This window comes from Aquarana catesbeiana, linkage group LG01 (genome assembly GCF_042186555.1).
Source record: "Aquarana catesbeiana isolate 2022-GZ linkage group LG01, ASM4218655v1, whole genome shotgun sequence".
NCBI classification, from domain to species: domain Eukaryota; kingdom Metazoa; phylum Chordata; class Amphibia; order Anura; family Ranidae; genus Aquarana; species Aquarana catesbeiana.
The window spans coordinates 704526811-704547709 of record NC_133324.1 but is presented as its reverse complement, the minus strand read 5'-3'; the positions used below and the strand labels follow the sequence as shown (position 1 = coordinate 704547709).

Here is a 20899-nt window from a genome sequence, read left to right as displayed (position 1 = left end):
TTTGCTTTACATACTTTAATACTAAGGATAATTCAATAATACTAAGGATAATTCAAATTAGGTATTGTCCCATGTATGCTGCTATTTACAAGACTAGCACCATTTACAAGACTAGCACCATTTGGATATCACATACTACAAGCTAAATGCATGTTGAGAGATAGAAAGATAGATAGATAGATAGATAGATAGATAGATAGATAGATAGATAGATAGATAGATAGATAGATAGATAGATAGATAGATAGATAGATAATCTGATATCTTATATATATCCTATATATCTTATATATTGTGTAAATTAAGGCAATCATTTTGAAGTTTTGTTATGTATTTTATACTCAGCAAATTATTTTACCAAAATCTATAAGGCAAATATGTTAAAAAAAGCTAACTGGGGTTAGTAGTAAGTGTAACAACCTAAAAGAATTGTGTTCTGTTAATAGTGCAATTAGGAATTAAGAGACAAATCTGTGTAAGTACTTAATCAAATGAATGCTTGTATCAAGGGCTAAGGGTTGAAGCAGAAGTTAAATACTATACATTAATTTTATACAACTTATCAGCATGAAGTTACCAGGATAAATAAGTTGTTAGTATACAAATTTAGCATTTTAGAATGGCCAGCATTAGGATACTGAGTGCTGCAGATACATTTTTAAAAATGGAATTTCTGTTCCTCATGCACTATTTTCCAAGGTCATGTTATGCTAATTAAGATTGTGTTTTTGCAAACTGATTCCCAAGTGAGTTTCGTAAGGAAAAAAAAAAATCCTACCAAAATAGGTTTGTGGAAATGCATATGAATTAGATATGGCTATAAACAATTATACAAAAACCCAGTCTGTTCATTAACGCTGATTAAACATGTAAAAGAGAGCAAATCTGGAAAGTGCATTATTTGGGAAAATCTGGCTGTATACTGGTTGGCTCTAATAACATTGTGCAAAGAGCAGCAGGATGTGACAATTCATTGAAAACCAATCCATTTTCTTCTCTCAGAAAATCAAAGTTGGAAAATAATTTAGAGAGAATTTTTAAATTAGCAATACAATACAAAAAAATTGCTTTTTTGTATTGTGGTATGAAGGCAGACCTTAAGCTAAAAAGCAAGGTTACTTATTTCTTGTGAAATAGTTTCTTGGGATAATGCATCAGTATAGGGTTAGAAATCTTACAGGGTGGTTAACTCATACATTTATGTCTTGATTAGCAAATGAGCTATATTTGAATGAGCACAAAAACATGCAAAATTGTGTCAGATAAGCATCCTTGCTAGGTTTCCAGTAGACAACTGGAAACTGCTCACTAAAAACTGAGAACTGAGTCATCAGTGGTCTTTGATTGTTCGGTTCTCAGTCTTAGAAGTGGTGGGGACAGATGCAGAATTGAATTAATGTTGCATCCACCGAGGTAAGTATAACTGTTTGTTTTTTAAAAAACTCAAACTTCTTTTTAATGACTATGGTAGCCTCCCTGACGGTATTCCCAAGTGTGGCTCGGGGTTTAATTTCAGCACCATTAGCAGTAACCCCGAGCCACACTCAGGATTACATCTCAGGATCCTGGTGTGGTATACTTACCTTGTCCCCAGGATCCTGCGATGTCCCACCATGGTGTCTGCGGGCTCTGTCCTCCTCCGAAGCCTCTCTGTGCCAGGCTCCGTTCCCTGCGAGCATCGCTCCCTGTGATGCACGGGGGCGGAGCCTGGCGGCAAATTAAAAAAATGTAAAAATTATAACACATACAGTACTGTAATCTTACAGATTACAGTACTGTATGAAATTATTTCACATCCCTTTTGTCCCCAATGCTTTGGCCCATGCCCTGCATGCAGTTTTATATTATATATACTGTTCTTTCTGCCTGGAAACTTGAGATTGTCCATAGCAACCAAAAAGTGTCCCTTTACGTCAAAAGTGGCTTTAGACCAGCTAGAAAACAGTGATAGTAAATTAGAACACTTGCAGAATTGAGCGATAGTGAATGGTGGGGAAATGTAATTTATTATTATTATTATATTATTATTTTTTTAAATTATTTATATTTATTTATTATATTATAATTTATGATTTTGTGTTTCAAACTTCATCATACCCGGGATCTCTACTAGACTCTTGGTGGACAGATTTAAGTGTGCTATTGCTAAGAATTACAGGCCTACAATATAAAACGCCAAATTTCTATACAAAATAATTGTACCACTTTGAGACGCAAAAATCTGAAATAATCATACCGCCAGGGAAGTTAAGAGATTGGTGATGGCATTTTTATCAATTTAACATAGACAAAATGGTACTCTATATTACTGCTCATAAATCATAATAGATAAATCATCAAAGTCCTTATCAATTCATAATTTACATACAAAACATATAAGGTTATCTGGAGGATATCAGTGATGAAGAAAGGTTGCGAGCACTGAACTTTTCTTCTCTGGAGAATAGACGCTTAATATGATTTCAATTTACAAATACCGTACTGGTGACCCTACAATAGGGATAAAACTTTTTCGCGGAAGGGAGTTTAACAAGACACATGGCCACTCAATAAAATTAGAAGAAAAGAGGTTTAACCATAAACTACATAGAGGGTTCTTTACTGTAAGAGCGGCCAGGATGAGGAATTCCCTTCCACATGCAGTGGTCTCAGTGGGGGGGCATCAATAGTTTAAAAAAACAATTAGATAAGCACCTGAACGACCAAAACATACAGGGATAAACAAGGTAATACTGACTTATAATCACACACATAGGTTGGACTTGATGGACTTGTTTCTTTTTTCAACCTCACCTACTATGTAACTATGTAACAACCTTACCCTACAGAACTATAATTGGGGAATAAATGGGATCAGATTAGAAAATCAATTCACTCTATGTACAATTTTTGTTAAGGTCACAGATGTTCCAGACAATATCAGCCAAAATTAGCATATTGTTGCATAGGATGAATGCTGAGATTCCAGATTTGTACTCACTATTTAAAAAAAAACTTAAATGGTGTATCACTGTCTTCTAGTTCTTTATGTACTAGGTGTGTAGAACAAATGTATTAAAACGAAGGAGGGCCACACACAGATACTATAATACAATAAAGTGAATAAGGCACTGATCTGTACATTGCATATTAAAAGAGAAGTAGGGCCAAAGCTCTTTTGGCCCTACTTCTCCTATGGATCACAGGAGTGCAGTTGGTTCTGCACTCCTATGACCCATTTTCAGCTGACAGCGGAAGTCCGCTGTCAGCTGACGTCACTCAGCCAGTCCGGGATCTGGATCGATCTTGACTTTACAGTCTGGATCTACTCAGATGCCTGGACCGGCTGCTGGCTCAGGCTCTCAGCAAGCTGCTGAGAGCCTGAGTCAGCCACTCTTGCCCTCTTCACAGCCTTGCACTCCAGTGAGCCCTGGAGGGGCAGGGCAAAGATCTGGTGATTGACAGTGTGTACGTGGCATTAGAAGTGGCGTCGACAGATGCAGCATTGAATTCATTTTGCATCCACCTAGGTAAGTATAACTGTTTGCTTTTTTAAAAACCCATACTTCTTTTTTAATGACTATGTTAAGAGAGTGGTGATGACATTTTTATCAATTTAACATAGACAAAACGGTACTCTATATTACTGCTCATAAATCATAATGGATAAATCATCAAGGTCCCTATTAATTCATAATTTACATAAAAAAAAATATAAGGTTATCAGAACAAGAAACATATTTGAATTAATAATCAACAGCAGATTTAGATTTATTTAAGCAAAATGTTTTCAATAATTAAACGCACAGTGACAAAGTATAGTACAAATTGTGATGTGTGTAAATAGGTTGCACAATCTAGAAGACAGAATTAAATTACACATTTTTAGCTAGGCATGCTGAGTTTGTTTGTCATACCCCAGTTTCCTATTGTCCAGAATTAAATAGCTTCACTGTAATTGTGTAACATATGATAATGTTCCTATCTGTTCAAACCATATAGAGAAAAGCACATTCACTTATGAAAATATATATAATGATGCAAGTATTATAGACAATTATTGAAATTTCCAATGAACATGACATATTTCAACAAATACCCTTAGAGTCAAATAAAATAATCTATATTTTCCACTTGGCTTTGAAACTAACTGAAATAAACGAAAATACATTTTGGTACAAAGCCATGATGTGGCACTGGAAAGGTAAAAATGACAACCAGATTCATTGGCTTCCTGGGCACGTGATATGTGATGTTAGATGAGTAAAAAAAAATTATAACAACATTCATTCTTACTTTAGCCAACTTCTATCCAATTGGTATACCAGCATGCTCAATTTAAAAAGAACCTATAACTAACAAAATAAAATAATACTGACTGACATTAGTCTGTAACATAAGAAGATGAATACTCACCAATCCAGCAGAAGGTATGTTGAAAGTTTACTCTGTCATAGACTGACATATGCCTCAGCTACGAAATACTTTTGAGAGTGTCAGATAGCATGCCCCTGCTAGATGCTGGGGTTCCCCCTATCAACCTCTACATCACTACTGTGAAGCTTTCATTTCCCCAAGGCTACAACATGAAGCTTCCAACATGGATGAGAATCAGACCTAGACTATCATGACCAGCTATCATGACCAGCAGTAGCTGTTTCTAGCTGTTGTAGTTAAAATGGAACTTTGACCCCTTTCCCTTAAAATCATAGCTGCATGCTGATGTGGAGTTATTTTATGTTTATTAGTCAAACAAACATTTTTTCTGCTTTAACTTATAATTATTGTTTTTCCACTTTCTGGTTAGGTAAGGCACTGGTGATGATGATGAGACTCAAAGATGCATTCTGGCAAGGCTACGTCACCAGTGCCTCCCTCTTCAGTAAAGGGAGATTCATCTGCTTTTTTTTTTTAAATAGCCACTATGAGAAAAATAGGGAGGAAAAAATAATGTATGCAAAAAATAAAAAGCCTTTGTTATAATTTTTAGGAAAAGGGTTAAGTTCCTATTTTTTTTTCTTTATTTATTCAATGAGATAAGAAAATATATGAAAATTGTTTGTATTACCTATGACAGTCACATTCCATCATTTTATTATGTTTTGGCACCTAGGAAACAAATGAATAAAGCTGGCTAGTATAGTCATCAAAAACATTTATTTCAAGCAGTTTAATAAATCAGTCCTAAAGTAGAAGCAGTTCTGTGACAATATTACCCTTTTTACAGTAGATTTCTGATATACAGTAACTGAGACCACTTTTCTCTTATTCAACAAATAACAAAACTATAACAAATAAATGTTAAGGAAATGCAGTGCTGTGGCAATAATACAGCTAATGCTAATAACCCTGAAACCTTTGTCTTATCTGACCTTTAACATAAACGTGTGCATGTGTGTATATTCGTGTGTCAGGATCTTTAGTTTTATTTTCTGTTACTTGTGATTCATAACATAATAAATTGGAATCTTTTTGCATTGTATTTCACTAATTACAAAGTAAGTGCCTATTAAACACATGTACACTAAGTTCTACTTTCTGTTGATCTGTAATACATGTGGTTGAATTAATCTTTTCTTTGAAGGTTATGTGGTTTAAAGCACTTCTGAAGAGCTGACAGGGTTGCATTTGTTTTAAAAAAATCAGCTTGAAGCTTCTAAATTATTTTTTTTTAAATGCATGAACTTGAGTCGCAGTGACGTGCAACCTTGCAAAAGAATATATAATCAATAGTAACAGGGTTTTAGCAATGCCAAAGGCATCCTCTTGGCGCAGTCACTAGAGCTGTTTTGTGATGAATCTGTCTATTATCTTTCATCTTCCTGGACCCAGTGGAGTGTCCTGTGATGTGGGATCATGTGGCTGAGTTTTAACAAGTACCATCATTATGTATGACTGTTGCCAAAAAAGTAAGAACTCAAAAGATATTCAACAGGCACAAAGAAAATTTGAGGTGGTTTACCTGTCACAGTAATTGGGGTGCAACAGTGATCTGCAAAAAAAATATTTTTCTTTTGTATAAAGATTTTTTTTTTTCATATCCCCGATGATGTCACATATGACGAAACATGTAGGACCTAGTTTATGTCTAAACTAACCATGCCAATTGAGCTTGTATACAAGTTGTTTTTATCCTGGGAACTACCATTTAAATCACTGACTATTCACTGGATTGCTGTAAGTGTTTAGGAACCTTTTCTTAAAAAAAAAGTGTTTTATGGTTTTACACTATGTGGACCCCCTCCCCTTTTTCTTCCTTATTGGTCCTATCTGAGAAACACCAGGGGTTTGTTTGGCCAGCCAAGTTTCCTTCCTCTCCGGTCTAACCACTGAGGAGGATTTGGTTTGAGTGCTGGATCATTATTTAAACGCTTGTCTAGACTCTTACGTGGAGTCTAGAGATCTGGTAAGCTCACATCCTGTTTATTATCATGATGGAGGTGCACCAGGTGGATATTCATCCAAACAATCACATTTCTTTGGATATTACTTCAATTAACCTTTTTTTTTTCTCATCTGTCACTTTGCACTTTAGTGCTCAAGCACTATATGGACTATTTTTCAATGATTTACTTTGAACTTCATGTATTTAGCACTGCAATTTTAATTATGTATGTTTTTGCACAATTGTTTTTTTTTTTTTTTGTGATATTGCAAGCGGCTTTATTTCACTTAGGTTATCACCTGTGCAGTAATATTTTTTACTTTTTGTATTTCTTTCATGCAGCATGAATATTCTTCTTAAGTTGTCTAACTGTATTGTGAACAATAAAGCATTACAAGTGTGTAAGAGACCAGTGGTCTTTAGCACTGTGATATTTCTTTGTGGGAGGTGTCTTTCAATAAAAACAACTGAAAAGGGGAGGCATCACCAAGAGCAAATTTACCCTATGCCATAACTTTTTAAGTGAAGCTTTAATGACGTCTTCAATTATATTTTAGTTAGTTTTTTTTCAGATATGTAGAAAGAAACATAAAGTTCTATCTTCTGTCTTAAAAAGAGAATGCAAAATGCTAATTTGCAATATTTCAAATTAATTTAAAAAAAAAATAGTCCTGATCCTACTTAACAAAGAATTATGTATACAACCACAACACATTTCCTTTAACTCCTAATCCTTGACATTTAACCCTCACCCTCACCCTCACCGTACACACGATCGGATTTTCCAACAACAAATGTTGGATGTGAGCTTGTTGGCGGAAAGTCAGACCGTGTGTATGCTCCATCGAACATTTGTTGGCGGACTTTCCGCCAACAAATGTTGGCTAGCAGGTTTTCAAATTTTCCATCAACAAATGTTTGTTGGCGGACTTTCCAATCCTGTGTACACAAGTCCATCAGACAAAAGTCCACGCATGCTCGGAATCAAGTACGAGCCAGAGATATAACTAGTGTTCATAATGGAGATATCCCATATGTCTTGTACGTCACTACGTTCATAATTGTTGGCCAACATTTGTGTGACTGTATGTATGCAAGACAAGTTGGAGCTAACATCCTTCAAAACAAAAATCCACGGTTTTGTTGTCGGAAAGTCTGATTGTGTGCATGGGGCATTTCAGTAACACTAAATCTAATGCCCAAAGTTAGCCACTGTGTATCCTTACCTATGAAATCTAACATGCATTAAAAACCTAACTGTAAAGTCAAAACTTTTCTGTTAAATTTTGGAGAGCATAGAGAATGACAGGTCCATGCAATATGCAGGACCAACATGGGAGAGCTCAAAGGGGATGCAGGTTTCCTTATGTTTCTTACAGGTTTGCTATTGGTTACAGCAGCAGCATCTGCTGCACAGCAACAAGCAGCTGATTGGAGGAAATTGGCGGTTTGCATAGCCCGCTTTCTGAAGGAGATAAAAGCGGCAGTCCGGCCGTTAGAAAAGCAGACCCTGTGGAACCGGACCGGGACTCAGGAGCATGAAGCGCCGCTCACCTGAGAGAAGAGAGAGCTTGCTCCGCCGCCTCATAGAAAAAGCCGAAGGCTCCGGAGGTGAGGAGTGGCTTATGCAGTGCCTGGAGGATGGACGTGCTGAGACTCCGCCCGGCCCGTCGAATGTCACAGCCCAAGAAAAGAAGCCAGAAGCGGTCATGCGCAGTCCGCGCCAGCAGCCAGGGAGGAAAAAGAAGAGACAGAGAACGGAGGCTTCTTCTCAGCCCAAAGGAAAGGAGAGAGCTGGCAGCGTTCCTCACAGGAATGCACCTCCAAGGAAAGAAAATACTGCTACTCAGTCTGCAGCTGCTGCGGCCAGAAGTGAGCAAAATAGGAGTCTGCCTGCTGGTGAGACATTCTCAGATGTTAATGTCACTGAATTTAATGCTCTTGTTAAATCGTTATCTGGTATGTTGCAAAAGCTTAAAGGGGCACACACGGTTGGTGCTTTTGCTGAGGGGGCTGAGGGTGCACAGTTTTCTGGTGCTTTGTATGATGCTGATACTATTGATGATTTAAAAGGGGCACATTTACATGGTGCTTTTTCACAGCAAGCTGAGAATTTTTTACAACAGTATGAAAGTGATGACATAAGTACAATTTGGCATAATGTGATAGAGAACCCCCTGGGTGAGAATTTTAAACATAATACAGGTGGTATGGCCCGCAAGCCAGTTCAGGTTCGCAAAGCTGTAAAGCCTTCTGCACGCTCTGCGCATTCCATGGTTGCAGAGTCCTCCTTTAAGGTTCTTATGCCATGTGAAATATCACCGCTGGGCTTCCACTTATCCACTTCTGTCAAAGAAAAAATTTGGGGAGGTGAATTTGTTGATCTGTTGTCTTTATTGCCAGCTTCCAAGGAATTTCTAGTTAAATCTGACAAGAAATCAGATGAGCGCACAGAAGAGGATAGGCGCAGGGCCGTACCTAAAACCTTTCAGAACTGGCTGCAGGCCTTTTGCATTTTTGCATCCGTGTTGGGAGAACAATTTCCTGAGAAATGCTCAGGCCTTTTTCAACACGTGGATATAGTTTCTGAAGCATTTCGTAATTTTGGCGGTTCAGCCTGGTTCATCTATGATGAGAATTTCAGGCAAAAATTAGCAGTTCACCCTTCCTTGCAATGGGGATGTAAGGATGTGGGTTTATGGTTGAATCTCATGCTTCCGCAAAAGCCGCAGTTCACACCTAGAACGGGGCCTAGCCCACAAACTGCCTTTCGTAAAGGTTTCTGTTTTGCCTTTAATGAAGGACAGTGCAGATTCTTATCTAACTGCAGGTATAGGCATGAGTGCTCCTTCTGCAATGGGAACCATTCTGCGAATAGATGTTTCAAAAAATCATCAGTTGCTTCCCTCCCATCCTTTCCACGTGATGCTGGTGGAAAAGGCCAGGACCCCAGTGAGCCTGCTAAGCATGCAACCGTGGCTAGATCTCTATCCAGACCGCACGATGGCGCGGCTGCTATCTGATGGTTTCGAGGTCGGTTTCTTAGTTCCCTCCTTTTCAGGGTCTGGATGCACTTTGGTTAAGAATTTGCGCTCTGCTAGGTGTCATCCTGAAATTGTACAAGAAAAAATCTTTAAAGAGGTATCAGAAGGAAGAGTAGCTGGCCCCTTTTCCTGCCCACCTTTTAAAAATTTTCGCATATCCCCATTGGGCATTGTTCCTAAAAGAGAGCGGGGTAGTTTCAGGCTTATTCACCATTTATCATATCCTGTGGATGCTTCACTCAATGATGAGGTTGCAGAGGTTATAGCCCCAGTGTCATACTCTTCCTTTGATGAAGCACTAGAACTTTTACGTCACTTTGGGCACGGTGCGCTGTTGGCAAAAGCAGACATCAAATCTGCCTTTCGCCTGCTACCGGTGCATCCACAAGGATTCAATTCCCTGGGTTTTCATTTTCAGGAACAATTTTATTTTGATAAATGTATGCCCATGGGTTTCTCGTTATCATGCTTTTATTTTGAGTCCTTTTCAAAATTTTTGCATTGGGTTCTGTCTGAATGTTCCCCTGTCGGGGGTATTCTGCATTATTTAGACGATTTTTTATTTTTAGGTCCAGCAGACTCCCCAGTATGTTCGGTATTGCTAAAAAATTTTTTTCATATTTGTGACTCCTTCGGTATTCCCATTGCCCATGAGAAGACGGTACTCCCTGTATCCTCTTTAGAATTTCTGGGCATCACTATTGACTCATTGTCAATGGAGTTCAGATTGCCCGAGGATAAATTACACGGTATGAGAATAATGATCTCCTTATTTTTGTCAAAACGCAAAGTTTTATTAAAAGAGGCCCAATCCCTTTTGGGTCTGTTTGCTTTTGCGGCTAGGGTTATTCCCATAGCTAGAATTTTTTCCAGATGTTTTTCTCTAGCTATTAGAGGTTTTAAGAACCCTGGTTCTCATATCCGCATCTCTAAGAGTGTTAAGGAAGATCTAAAAATGTGGGATTCTTTTCTCTGCAATTTCAATGGGTCCACAGTATGGCAGCAATCTTTTACTAATGATTTTCAGTTAAACTTTTTTACAGACGCCGCCGGTTCATCGGGTTTTGGCGCTTTTCTTGATGGCCACTGGTGTGCCTCTAGATGGCACTCCAGCTGGTTGCAGCAAGACATTTTGCACAATATAGTCCTCCTCGAGTTATTCCCGGTTATAGTTTCTATTGTGATCTGGAAAGAACACTTTGTTAATCGTAGGATTATTGTTCATACGGATAATAAAGGTGTTCTATTTGCTATCAATATGCTTTCTTCCAAATCAAAGGCTAGTTATCAAACTTTTACGTTTTTTGGTGTTGCACTGCATGAGATTTAATATCTGGTTAAAAGCCAAGCATATTCCTGGGATTGATAATAACATAGCTGACGCCTTATCTCGTTTACAGTTGCGAAGATTCCGGGAGTTGGCCCCATCGGCGGATCAGTGTGGAACCCCGTGCCCGGATTTCCTCTGGGGCTTGATCTGGGACTGATCTCTGCGCATCTTAGGAACTCTGTAGCACGTAAGACATGGCTGGAATATAGTCTGGCCTGGTCCAAATGGTGTTCTTTTTGCTCTAGCAGGAGTATAGATAAATTGGAAGTGAACGCGTATGTCTCTTTAGCTTTTGTGTCTTTTATGATTCAGTCTGGTCTTAGGCCTGCCTCTATTAGCAAGGTGTTGGCCGGTGTTTCCTTTTTTCTAAAATTTGCAGGTTTGCCAGCCCTATCTTCCTTTTTTCAGGTCAGCCAGGTCCTTAAAGGTTTCAAGAATTTACACCCTTCCCAGGATGCCAGACGTCCCATTTCAGTTAATTTATTAAGCCAATTACTATCTATATTAGAAGAGATTTGTTTTGCCGAATTTGCACTGCTGCTTTTCAGGGCAGCCTTTTCGGTTACCTTTTTTGGTGCCCTCAGAGTTGGAGAACTTACTGCGCAAAACAGGTCATCTTCATCTTTTCTGCTATTTTCTCATGTGTTGTTGGAATCCGATTGCTTAAGTTTGTTTATCTGCCGGTCCAAAACTTTTGGTTTGGGCAATGGTCAGTGGATATATCTAAGAAAATCCCCCAATAACTTGATTTGCCCGGTGTCACATACGGCCAGTTATATGTCAGTGAGGCCTTTCTCTAACAGTTCATTTTTTTATCCACCAGGATTTGTCCCCTTTGACTCGTTACCAATTCTCAGCGGTTGTATCCGCATGTCTCAAGCGCCTCAACCTCGGGGGTCTCGGATTCTCTTCGCATTCGTTTAGAATAGGGGCCGCCACCACAGTCAATTTGTTGGGTTTCTCTCCTGAAGGTCAAAAACGGGTTGGTAGGTGGGTTAGTAGTAGATATAAAATTTATGTTCGCCCTGAATTATTAATTGTGTGATTTTCTATTTTCAGATTCTTCTGTATGCACAATCTGGATAGTAGGCCACTCCTACATTTTCTGGGCTGAAAATCAGGCTGCATCCAGGATTTATACGAACAATTTAGGTTTGGATAGTAATGTCTTTAAGGTGTTATGGTCTGGAGTTAGGGGCCTCAGATGGCGTAATCTTAAAGACCACTTAATTCAATTATCCGCAATTTGGCCTTCTCCCCAAGTTCTAGTGCTTCATGTTGGAGCAAACGATGTTGGTAAAGTTAAAACATGGGAACTCCTTTGTGAAATGAAGAGGGATATTTATTCCATTAAACTTTTGTTCCAAATACCAATTTAGCCTTCTCCGAAATGGTTCCTAGACTCCTTTGGTCCCCTTCTGGGAATTTATTTTATTTGGATAAGATCCGGAGACGGTTAAATAGGACCATACATAATTTCTTAGTGTCCTCGGGAGGTGTGTCCTTCCGCCACTTTGAGCTGGAAGGTTTCGTTCCGGGGTTATTTAGGAAGGATTTAGTCCACTTGTCAGACATAGGTCTGGACATTTTCAACATGGGACTTCAAACTTTAATTGAAAGGGCCGCGATGTTGGGGGGACCTCAGCCAAAGGTTTCTCTATTGGCCTCGGTCGGTGGGGAATCGTCGTCCAGCATTGTCTGGATGGACACAGTGTAAATTTGAGTGATGTATTATAGCCAAGATGGCTTTATAATTATTTGAAGTTCATTGCATTATAAGGTTACCCCTTGAACAACATTGTGGCCAAAATTTAATTTCCAAAATAAACAAGTTGTTATAAAGAATTATACGGTGTGTTGATTTTTTATTGTAGCATTGTCTCCTTTGTGCTAGCCCATGACTAAAAACCCATATCCTGTAGATATGACACTCTTTAAAGAGTGGAAATCCCCTCTTACACAGTAATCACTAGAACAAGAATGTTTTCTTTTCTATTTTTAATCTGGTAACAACTCAAAAATTTGAAAAATCGTGAATTACAGTCCTTGTGACAGTAGTTTCAAGAACTATCATACTACTGGCGTGAACCTCTCTAATGGGGACCGAGACTACAATAAAACCTGGCAGGGTTTGTAACTCCTCATTACTTTATCCAAACCAGTGCTGAAAAATATGTGCTGAACAAAAATAATACCAAGGGATACTTGGAACAAACGTATTTATCACAAAGAATATATGCTTTAAATGATATTAAGCTTAAAGCTAAACTTCACCAAAAAGGGGAAGATCAGCTCTCCCACCCCCCTTTCCCTCACATTTGGCACATCATTATTTTTTGGGGAGCAGGTACTTGGTTTTGACAGGTGCCTACTTCCGGTCAGTTTGCCACGGCAATCCTAGGGAAATTTTGGCCCTCTTCCAACCCCCGCAGCCTTCTGGGACACCTCAAAAGTCCCAGAAAGCTGCAGTACCATTTAGTGCAGCTCACACATGCACAGTAAACAGCCGGCTGCAAAACTGTATGCAGTCACAACTGGCTGTCGACAGTTAATATGCTGGTGCCAGGGACCAAATCCCGATGAAGAAACAGGCTGGTTGAGGACAGTGCCGGATGCTGGGAAAGATGAGTGTCTGTAGACACAGTCCATATTCCCATCGCACACGTTCCTGGAATGAGCTCTTTAAGGTACTGGGTGCTGTAGTGACCGCCAGCTGGATACTGGAACCTGTGCGATAAGTAGTTATGCATTCGCCAGCACACCAAGGATCATTTTTTTCATCCAAATGGTTTTTATTTCTAGATTGTAAGCTCTAACAAGCAGGGCCCTTTGATCCCTCCTGTATTGAATTGTATTGTAACTGTTCTGTCTTCCCTGATGTTGTAAAGCGCTGCGCAAACTGTTGGCACTATATAAATCCTGTATAATAATAATAATAATAATATTCAAGAAAGATCACATCACAAAATAGTATAGTGCAATGATTCAAAGCCAAGTGAGTGTCTGTTTCTCCAAGTTCAGCAGCTACAGCGTTTGTAGCTGATGACTTTTAATTTTTACACAGGTCACTGAAGAACTTTAAATTATCAAAGATACATTTTTCCTTATTTTATCATTGTATGGATGTATTTTCAAGTTTATTTACTTATTTTGCAAATGTTCCAAAACATTATGTAACTACACTCTCTCTCTGTCTCTCTCTGTCTCTCTCTCTCTCTGTCTCTGTCTCTCTCTCTCTCTCTCTCTCTCTCTCTCTCTCTCTCTCTCTCTCTCGCTCGCTCTCTCTCAATGCATGCAAAAAATTAAAATTTTATAATGCTAACTCCTCAAATAAAATTATTGCGTCTCTTGTTGAAACAGAAACTGTTAAAATATCATTCATTTTTCTGCATTGCTTCTGTAGCATTTCAGCAATAAAGCCCATTGTATTATGTGGAAAGTGAGAAATCACCACTGCTCAGATTTTTGTTTTCAACATTTATTTTCTTCTAAATAGTTTTATGTATGTGTCAGAAAATCCATTTTGCTTTAAAATGTGTGAAATAGATGAAGACTCCATGCTGCCTAAGCCATCAAATTCATGTTGTGACAGAACCAGGGAACTTTCATAGCAATAATCCGTTTAAAAATCCTGACTTTAATGTGCAATAATGTCTACGACCACTGCATAGAAACTGCATCGAAACAAATTCCCTTAGATAGCCAAGCTTCAAAGAGAGCAGAAAATCTCTGTACCCTTCTAACCACAACACAAATTTAATCCTGGCATGGTTCATTAGTGAGGATTTCCTTACATGGAAATCAAATGTAAGACTTTTCTGTGTGGTGTTACTAAAATACTTTAGGCATGATTTCTACAATCTAAAGCAGAAGAAACATTGATATGGTGCTCAGAACAACCAATCAGGTTTCCGCTTTTATTTTTTAACCAACTTTGAGGAAATTAATAAACAGATTTGACATGTTGTTACTGGGCAGTACATCCATTGTTTTTGCTCCAGGTTGATAGATAGATAGATAGATAGATAGATAGATAGATAGATAGATAGATAGATAGACGAATTGAAGGATTTTTTTTATCATTTTGGGACAACAGTAAGTTAGAGGAAAATCCCTCTAAAGTAAAAACAATCCCTGGTAGCTACCAGGGTCACCCTTGTTCTGGTAACCGCACAAAATTTTGGACTTTCTTTTACTTTTAGTGATAGCAGTCACCAGGACAAACAGAAAAGGTGAATCTTCCTAGGGCTGAAAAAAGTTTTGCCTACAGTTATATTTTAAACAGGGTGAATGACATTTACATTTTATAGCTGGGTGTAATCTTTTAGCAATAAACAGATTCAAAGACATTTGTGCATGTTGTCACCTCTTAGAAGCCTTGGGACTGTTGTCAATGAAAACTTGAGGTACACTCTGGGTTCTAAAGCTGCAAATAGAAATGCCTAAGGAGTGCATGGACAATACATCCTCATGAGATATGATTTAGTGGTTAGATTTTACAGATTAATCTACCATCTTGTGCATATAGCCATCTACTGACAATGGACCAACTGCAAAAAAAAAAAAAAAACACAAAAAAATTCCATTCTGTTTTCATATTTAGCATTTAAAGTGAAATTAACAATTTGAAGACCAGGCATTTTCTGGCATGTTTTGTTTACATGTGAAAATCATAATTTTTTTTTTTGCTGAACCCCCAAATATTATATATATTTTTTTAAGCAGAGGCCCTAGAGAATAAATTGGTGGGTTTTGCAATGTGTCACACGGTATTTGCGCAGTTAAATGCGATTTTTGAGAAAAAATACACTTTTTAAAATTTGAATGCAAAAAAAAAAAAAACACAATCCATAACCCAATTTTTTTGTAAAATATAAAAGTTTATGTCACGCTGAGTAAATAGATACCAAACATGTCACACATTAAAATTGCGCACGCCCGCACAACAGCGACAAACAAAGTAAATTTTACTATCCATATTTGACGCTTTAAAGCCTTTACAGGTTACCACTTTAGATGTACAGAGGAGGTCTAGTGCTGGAATTACTGCCCATGATCCAACGTTAACATTAAGGATACCTCACATGTGTGGGACGATTATGGTCTGTGCGTGTGCGGGACCAACACAGGCATTTGCCTTTGCACACTAGCACAGGGAGACGGGAGCACTTTAATTTTTTTTTTTTTAATTATTAATTTATTTTTTTTTATTTTTACACTGTTGCTTTCATATTTTTTTTTTGATCACTGTTATTGCTGTCACAAGGAATGTAAACATCCTTGTGACAGCAATAGACACTTGACAGGTACACTTTATGGAGGGATCTGGGTCTATAAGACCCCTAAATCCCTCCTTTGCTCTTGCTCATGTATATATGATGTGTACTCCATCTCCTACACCTTCTCCTCACCCCACTCCTGCCCCCCTCCCCCCATGCTGGTTTCTAATGTTCCACATTGGTGCTTCCTGTAATGTCTTTGTTTTGTAGAAGTTGAATTTATATGTTCTATTACTACTAACAAGTTCTGTTTGCTGGAGATTATATTTTGTTTGTATAGAAAAATTCCTTTCAATAAAAAATAGGATAGGAAAAAAATATATAGCAGTGAAGCAGGGAACTCACATGCATGTATTGGTGGTACCAACCTAAGTGCCTTGGTGTGCTGCAATTATTATTCTTTATGGGGAGGCAGTTTATGTTTTTGATTTTATTAACATAAAAGTAAAAAAAAAAGAAAATATTGGTAGCAAAAGGCTCATGAATAAGCACACTAATAAATAAATAAATAAATAAGTAAACTCTGAAAATGACAACAAGAGACATTGGAAGTTATCTGTTCAATAGTGATAATGTTGTGTCTTTCTCTTTTTTTGTGCAATACTTTTGGATACCCATACACAAAGATTTATTTACTAAAGGCAAATAAGCTGTTTACTTTGCAAGGGGTGTTGCATTTTGCAAGGGAATTTTCCCCAGAGCTTAGTGAATAAGGTTATATTCTGCTGATTGTCATCATCCAATCATGTGCAGACAAAAATGCATTTTTTTCTTGCACCATTATACATGTTTTACCCATATGTAGGGTGTAATAAATAACATGTTGCTAAGTACCCCCCTCACTCCCTGAGCCCCCCAACCTGTGACAGCAGGAAGAGGTTCTTCCACCCTGCAGCTGCTGTAACTTTTAAAATTGGGCCGCACAACCACATCATTTATTCACAGAGATCTCTGAATGAATAAATAACAACTCCCCTCTGCCACGAAAGGAAACTTGTAGTTCTCAATGGAATACAAGTGTAGTAATCAGCTCATTTGTAGTCCATGGACACTTCCTCCAGATTTGTAACTGAAAGCCCCGTGAAGATATGGCCAGAGAGCTAGAGGAGTAGTATGCAGGAGTCTGGTATTGCACTTATGATCCACTAATCATGGGTGCAATATTTTGCGGGCTCCTGTATAAAAAATAACTAAATGCACATTTTATTCCACACAAATATGTGCATTTATTATTCTTTAAAAAGTGAATTTAGCCTTTAAGCTCTGCGGAAAACTCCCTTGCAAAATGCAACTTACCTTACAAAGTGAGCTGCCAATTTGTTTTTAGTAAATAGAAACATAGAAACATAAAAAAGTGTTGCTAAGATTGCTTACCAGAAGCCTTTTTTTCTTCAGTTGATAAATTATTTAGAACATTTCTATGAAAGGGCAAAATGGCTAAGCTATCCTTTTCAATACTACTTAGACATTGTCAGTATGGTGGAGCAGGCTTCCCTAACATATGCAAATACTACTACGCAGCTCTCCTAGACCAAATGAATGCCTGGTTTGATCATGATACAGATAAATTATGAGTACAAATAGAAAAAGTCATAGTGTCTCAAAGAGACCTACTTTCACTATAATAGCGAGTTCAACTCGTAGACCACTATTTTATCCCTCCTACCCTTCAATTGATGCCACTTTGGCTGCATGGCATTTACTACAAAGACCAAACCCGCACAAAGCACAACACACATCTGCAAGGACCTCCCAATAGGAGCTTATGAATATCTCATTCCTTCTATGCCACTACACAGAGAAACCCTTACTCATGAAACTACATATAGAGAATTAAGTCTACAACATTCTGAAGCAACTACCTTTAGCTGCACCATTACCATATTAAATACCCAGACACCCAATACATGGCACAAACTGATACATGGAAGTATTTGACTACTTTGTATTAAAAACCTAAAGGCCTGTCCTGGCTGTATCTAAAACTACAGTACAATCAAAAGATACTCACACTAAGACCTCAAGTATGCTAGACTGGGAGAAGGATCTCAACACCAGCTTCACTATGTCTGAGTGGAACAAAGCAATACGATCCAGTCATAAATACTCCCGCTGTGCAAACCATTGGGACCTAGCCCTAAAACATCTACAAAGAAGTTACCTAACACCCATAAGGTTAGCACATATATTTAAAGGTTTGTCCAACCATTGCTGGAGAGAATGTTGCTCTAAAGGTTCATTATTTCACCTAATGTGGGAATGTAAAAGTTCTAATTTTCCCAACCCCATCATTAGCCTTGTTAAAACTTAACATAGAGCATACACCTAAGCAATTCAGGTGTATAATCACTCACATACTGGTGCCCACCTTACTATAACCTCAAAATGGAGAACCAACAATACACATAATGTGTCAGCGGTAATACAGAGAGTTAAAGCCCAGCACCTTTATGAAATATTCTTTGCATACTCCTCAGGCTCCACTGTCCAATTGCTGGACAAATGGCAAACATAGGTTGCAAAATTTACAGAACCCCCCCCCCCCATGATATGCAAATATCATGCTTACTTTAAAAAAATGGTGATGTATGACAAAGTTCACCGTGGTATGTGTGTGTCTCAATTCTTCCTTTTTATGTTTGTTTTGTTTTAATTTTTTCTGCTAATACAGTTTCTAAGACCAACTTTAACATCGTTGATGTGTTCTTCTCTCTTTACACAATTTTGAATTACTAGGTCTTGTATTTCCAACTTATGCTTAATACTTACTCTTTACTGACTCTAATTTCATGTTGTAATAATGTCCTTTTGTAACTTGTTATTATGAAACAATAACAATTGAAAGAAAAGTGTCGGCAGAAAAAAACACAGAGTAGTCCATTAAATCTGCCTGTTTTTGTTTTGTTTTTTATACATGTTTTGTATTATTATTTTTTTTTTTTTTTGAGGGGAGTTTGTTAACTTTTTTGTCTGAGTATATCTATGTTTATCCCAAGCATGTTTGATGCCATTTACTGTTGACTGGCTCACTACCTCTGCTGAAAGTTTTTGATTTTGGTTTCATATTGAAAAAACTGCCCTCCTGAACCATATTCACCCCCCTGATGTATTTAAAGGTTTCAACTTGGGTTGCACCGATACCGTTACAGTATTGGTGCCGATACTAAGCATTTTGGCAAGTATCGGTACTCGCGAAAATGCTCCAATACCTGAGACTGATACCGGAAGTGACATCACCTTGGGGGCAGACAGTGGCATTGCTAGGTGGGTGCAGGCCGGACCCGGGTAACACCTGTCACATGCATGTCCCAGGCAGCTGCGGTGACTGGGCTACTCCTCCCTGCAGCCCACCGGCCACCCATTCAATTCACTACATGGCATTCAGGGCCATGGAGCAGAGACTAGGTCATCTGACCAAGAAGAGGAGGAGCTGGAGAGGAGCCCCCATTGCTGCGTGTAGGGATAGGTGTTCTGAGGCATCTTTCATCTGACATCCAGCGGCACCAGCAGCTCCCATGACCCAGCTCACCTGGCACATGATGTGCCTGTTTTAACTGTTAAATTGTGAGTAGCCCTCTATTGGAGTAATTAAAGCATTTACATGTTCTGCTACACTTAGCGGTACTTCTCTCCTTTTGTTTTTGTCCTTCATGTATTTAGAGTCTGCTACGGCTCTACAAGAAGCTTGCCGTAGTGTGGGACTTATTATGGACTCAAATATTATACTTTCAATAAACATTGTTCATAGAAGATTAGGTATAGTGACCAAGCCTTTGCGCCTATAACTTCTCTCCCTTTTTACTTGGCTGCATTAGAGGCAAGAGGGGAGATTTGGAGTCCAGTAGACCCTAGATCTTTCCATGATTAGGACCTTTCACGGCCCATGCTATTACACAGGATGTTGTTCATCCCTTGTAAAAGCAATAGTTGATTTAAAAAAAAGTTAAAGGTACAGTGTTAAAAAATAAATAAATAATAGAATAAAAAAATAATAAAATGTAAAAAATAGGTATCGGTAATTGGTATCGGCATGTACTTGAGAAAAATTGTAGGTACTCATACTTAACTGGTATCAGAGCATCCCTTGTTTAAACCATGTCTCCCCTTTGGCTTCTTTCCTCCTGACAAATCAACCCTTAAAGAGCCCAACTGTTGCATAATCCAAATTTTGTCAAAGCAATGTGTGACAATCTAACCAAGCATGAATAAAACATGATTATTAGTTATAACTAACTATCAGGACATAAATTAGATGTATTGGAAAATCCATAAGAATATAGTTTTCTGAAAAAAATAAACTGCAAAACCTGCTACTCAGTAGGGAGTCTCACAAAAAAAGCATAGTCCATATTAGCAACAAGTGATCCTTATTAAGGCAATGCTCAGAAGTCTTCATGTATTAAAACATGTATCAATATTACCTCCCTAGGAATTTTTGAGAAAGAGAACCCAGTTTCATTTGTGAGTGGGTTTTTTTTTATATGAACTGTCTGCACTACCCCACAAACAACAACATCCATGTCTTCATTCCCCAGCTTTAATTTTATAAAATTTCAAGGAATAGATTAATATTTATATGGCAACAATGCAGTTCGGTAAATTAGAACCTGTGTACAGTAGATGACCTTTTGCTTGTGTCAGATGGGTTCTGCATTCTATGGGATTGCAAACCTACCTGAAGCAGGTCAAGTGAAGGTCAAAAATAGGTCAACTTCAGATCTAATGTACTTGCCAATAAATTCTGATTTATCTTAGAAAAATCTCAAACTGCAATCAAACTGATGCCATCAGCCCAAGCCAAGAGTTCATGGACACAGGCCCTTAGGCACACTACTTAACATGGTAAAAAAACACTCTGTATATGAAAATTAAGCAATTATTG

General features: G+C 38.1%; 1 protein-coding gene across 2 annotated transcripts in view; it reads right to left on the bottom strand.

Annotated features, from left to right (window-relative positions):
- Window positions 1-20899, bottom strand: part of PCDH10 (protocadherin 10) — a 97573-nt gene that overhangs the window by 3746 nt on the left and 72928 nt on the right. Inside the window, exon 5 of one of the 2 annotated variants that reach the window (XM_073603802.1) lies at window positions 5048-5088. The exons of the other annotated variant lie outside the window; for it this stretch is intronic. Within the exon in view, the coding sequence (XP_073459903.1) occupies window positions 5075-5088 (14 nt within the window). The 3' untranslated portion in view covers window positions 5048-5074. The remainder of the gene's footprint in view (window positions 1-5047; window positions 5089-20899) is intronic. 2 annotated transcript variants of the gene reach the window in all.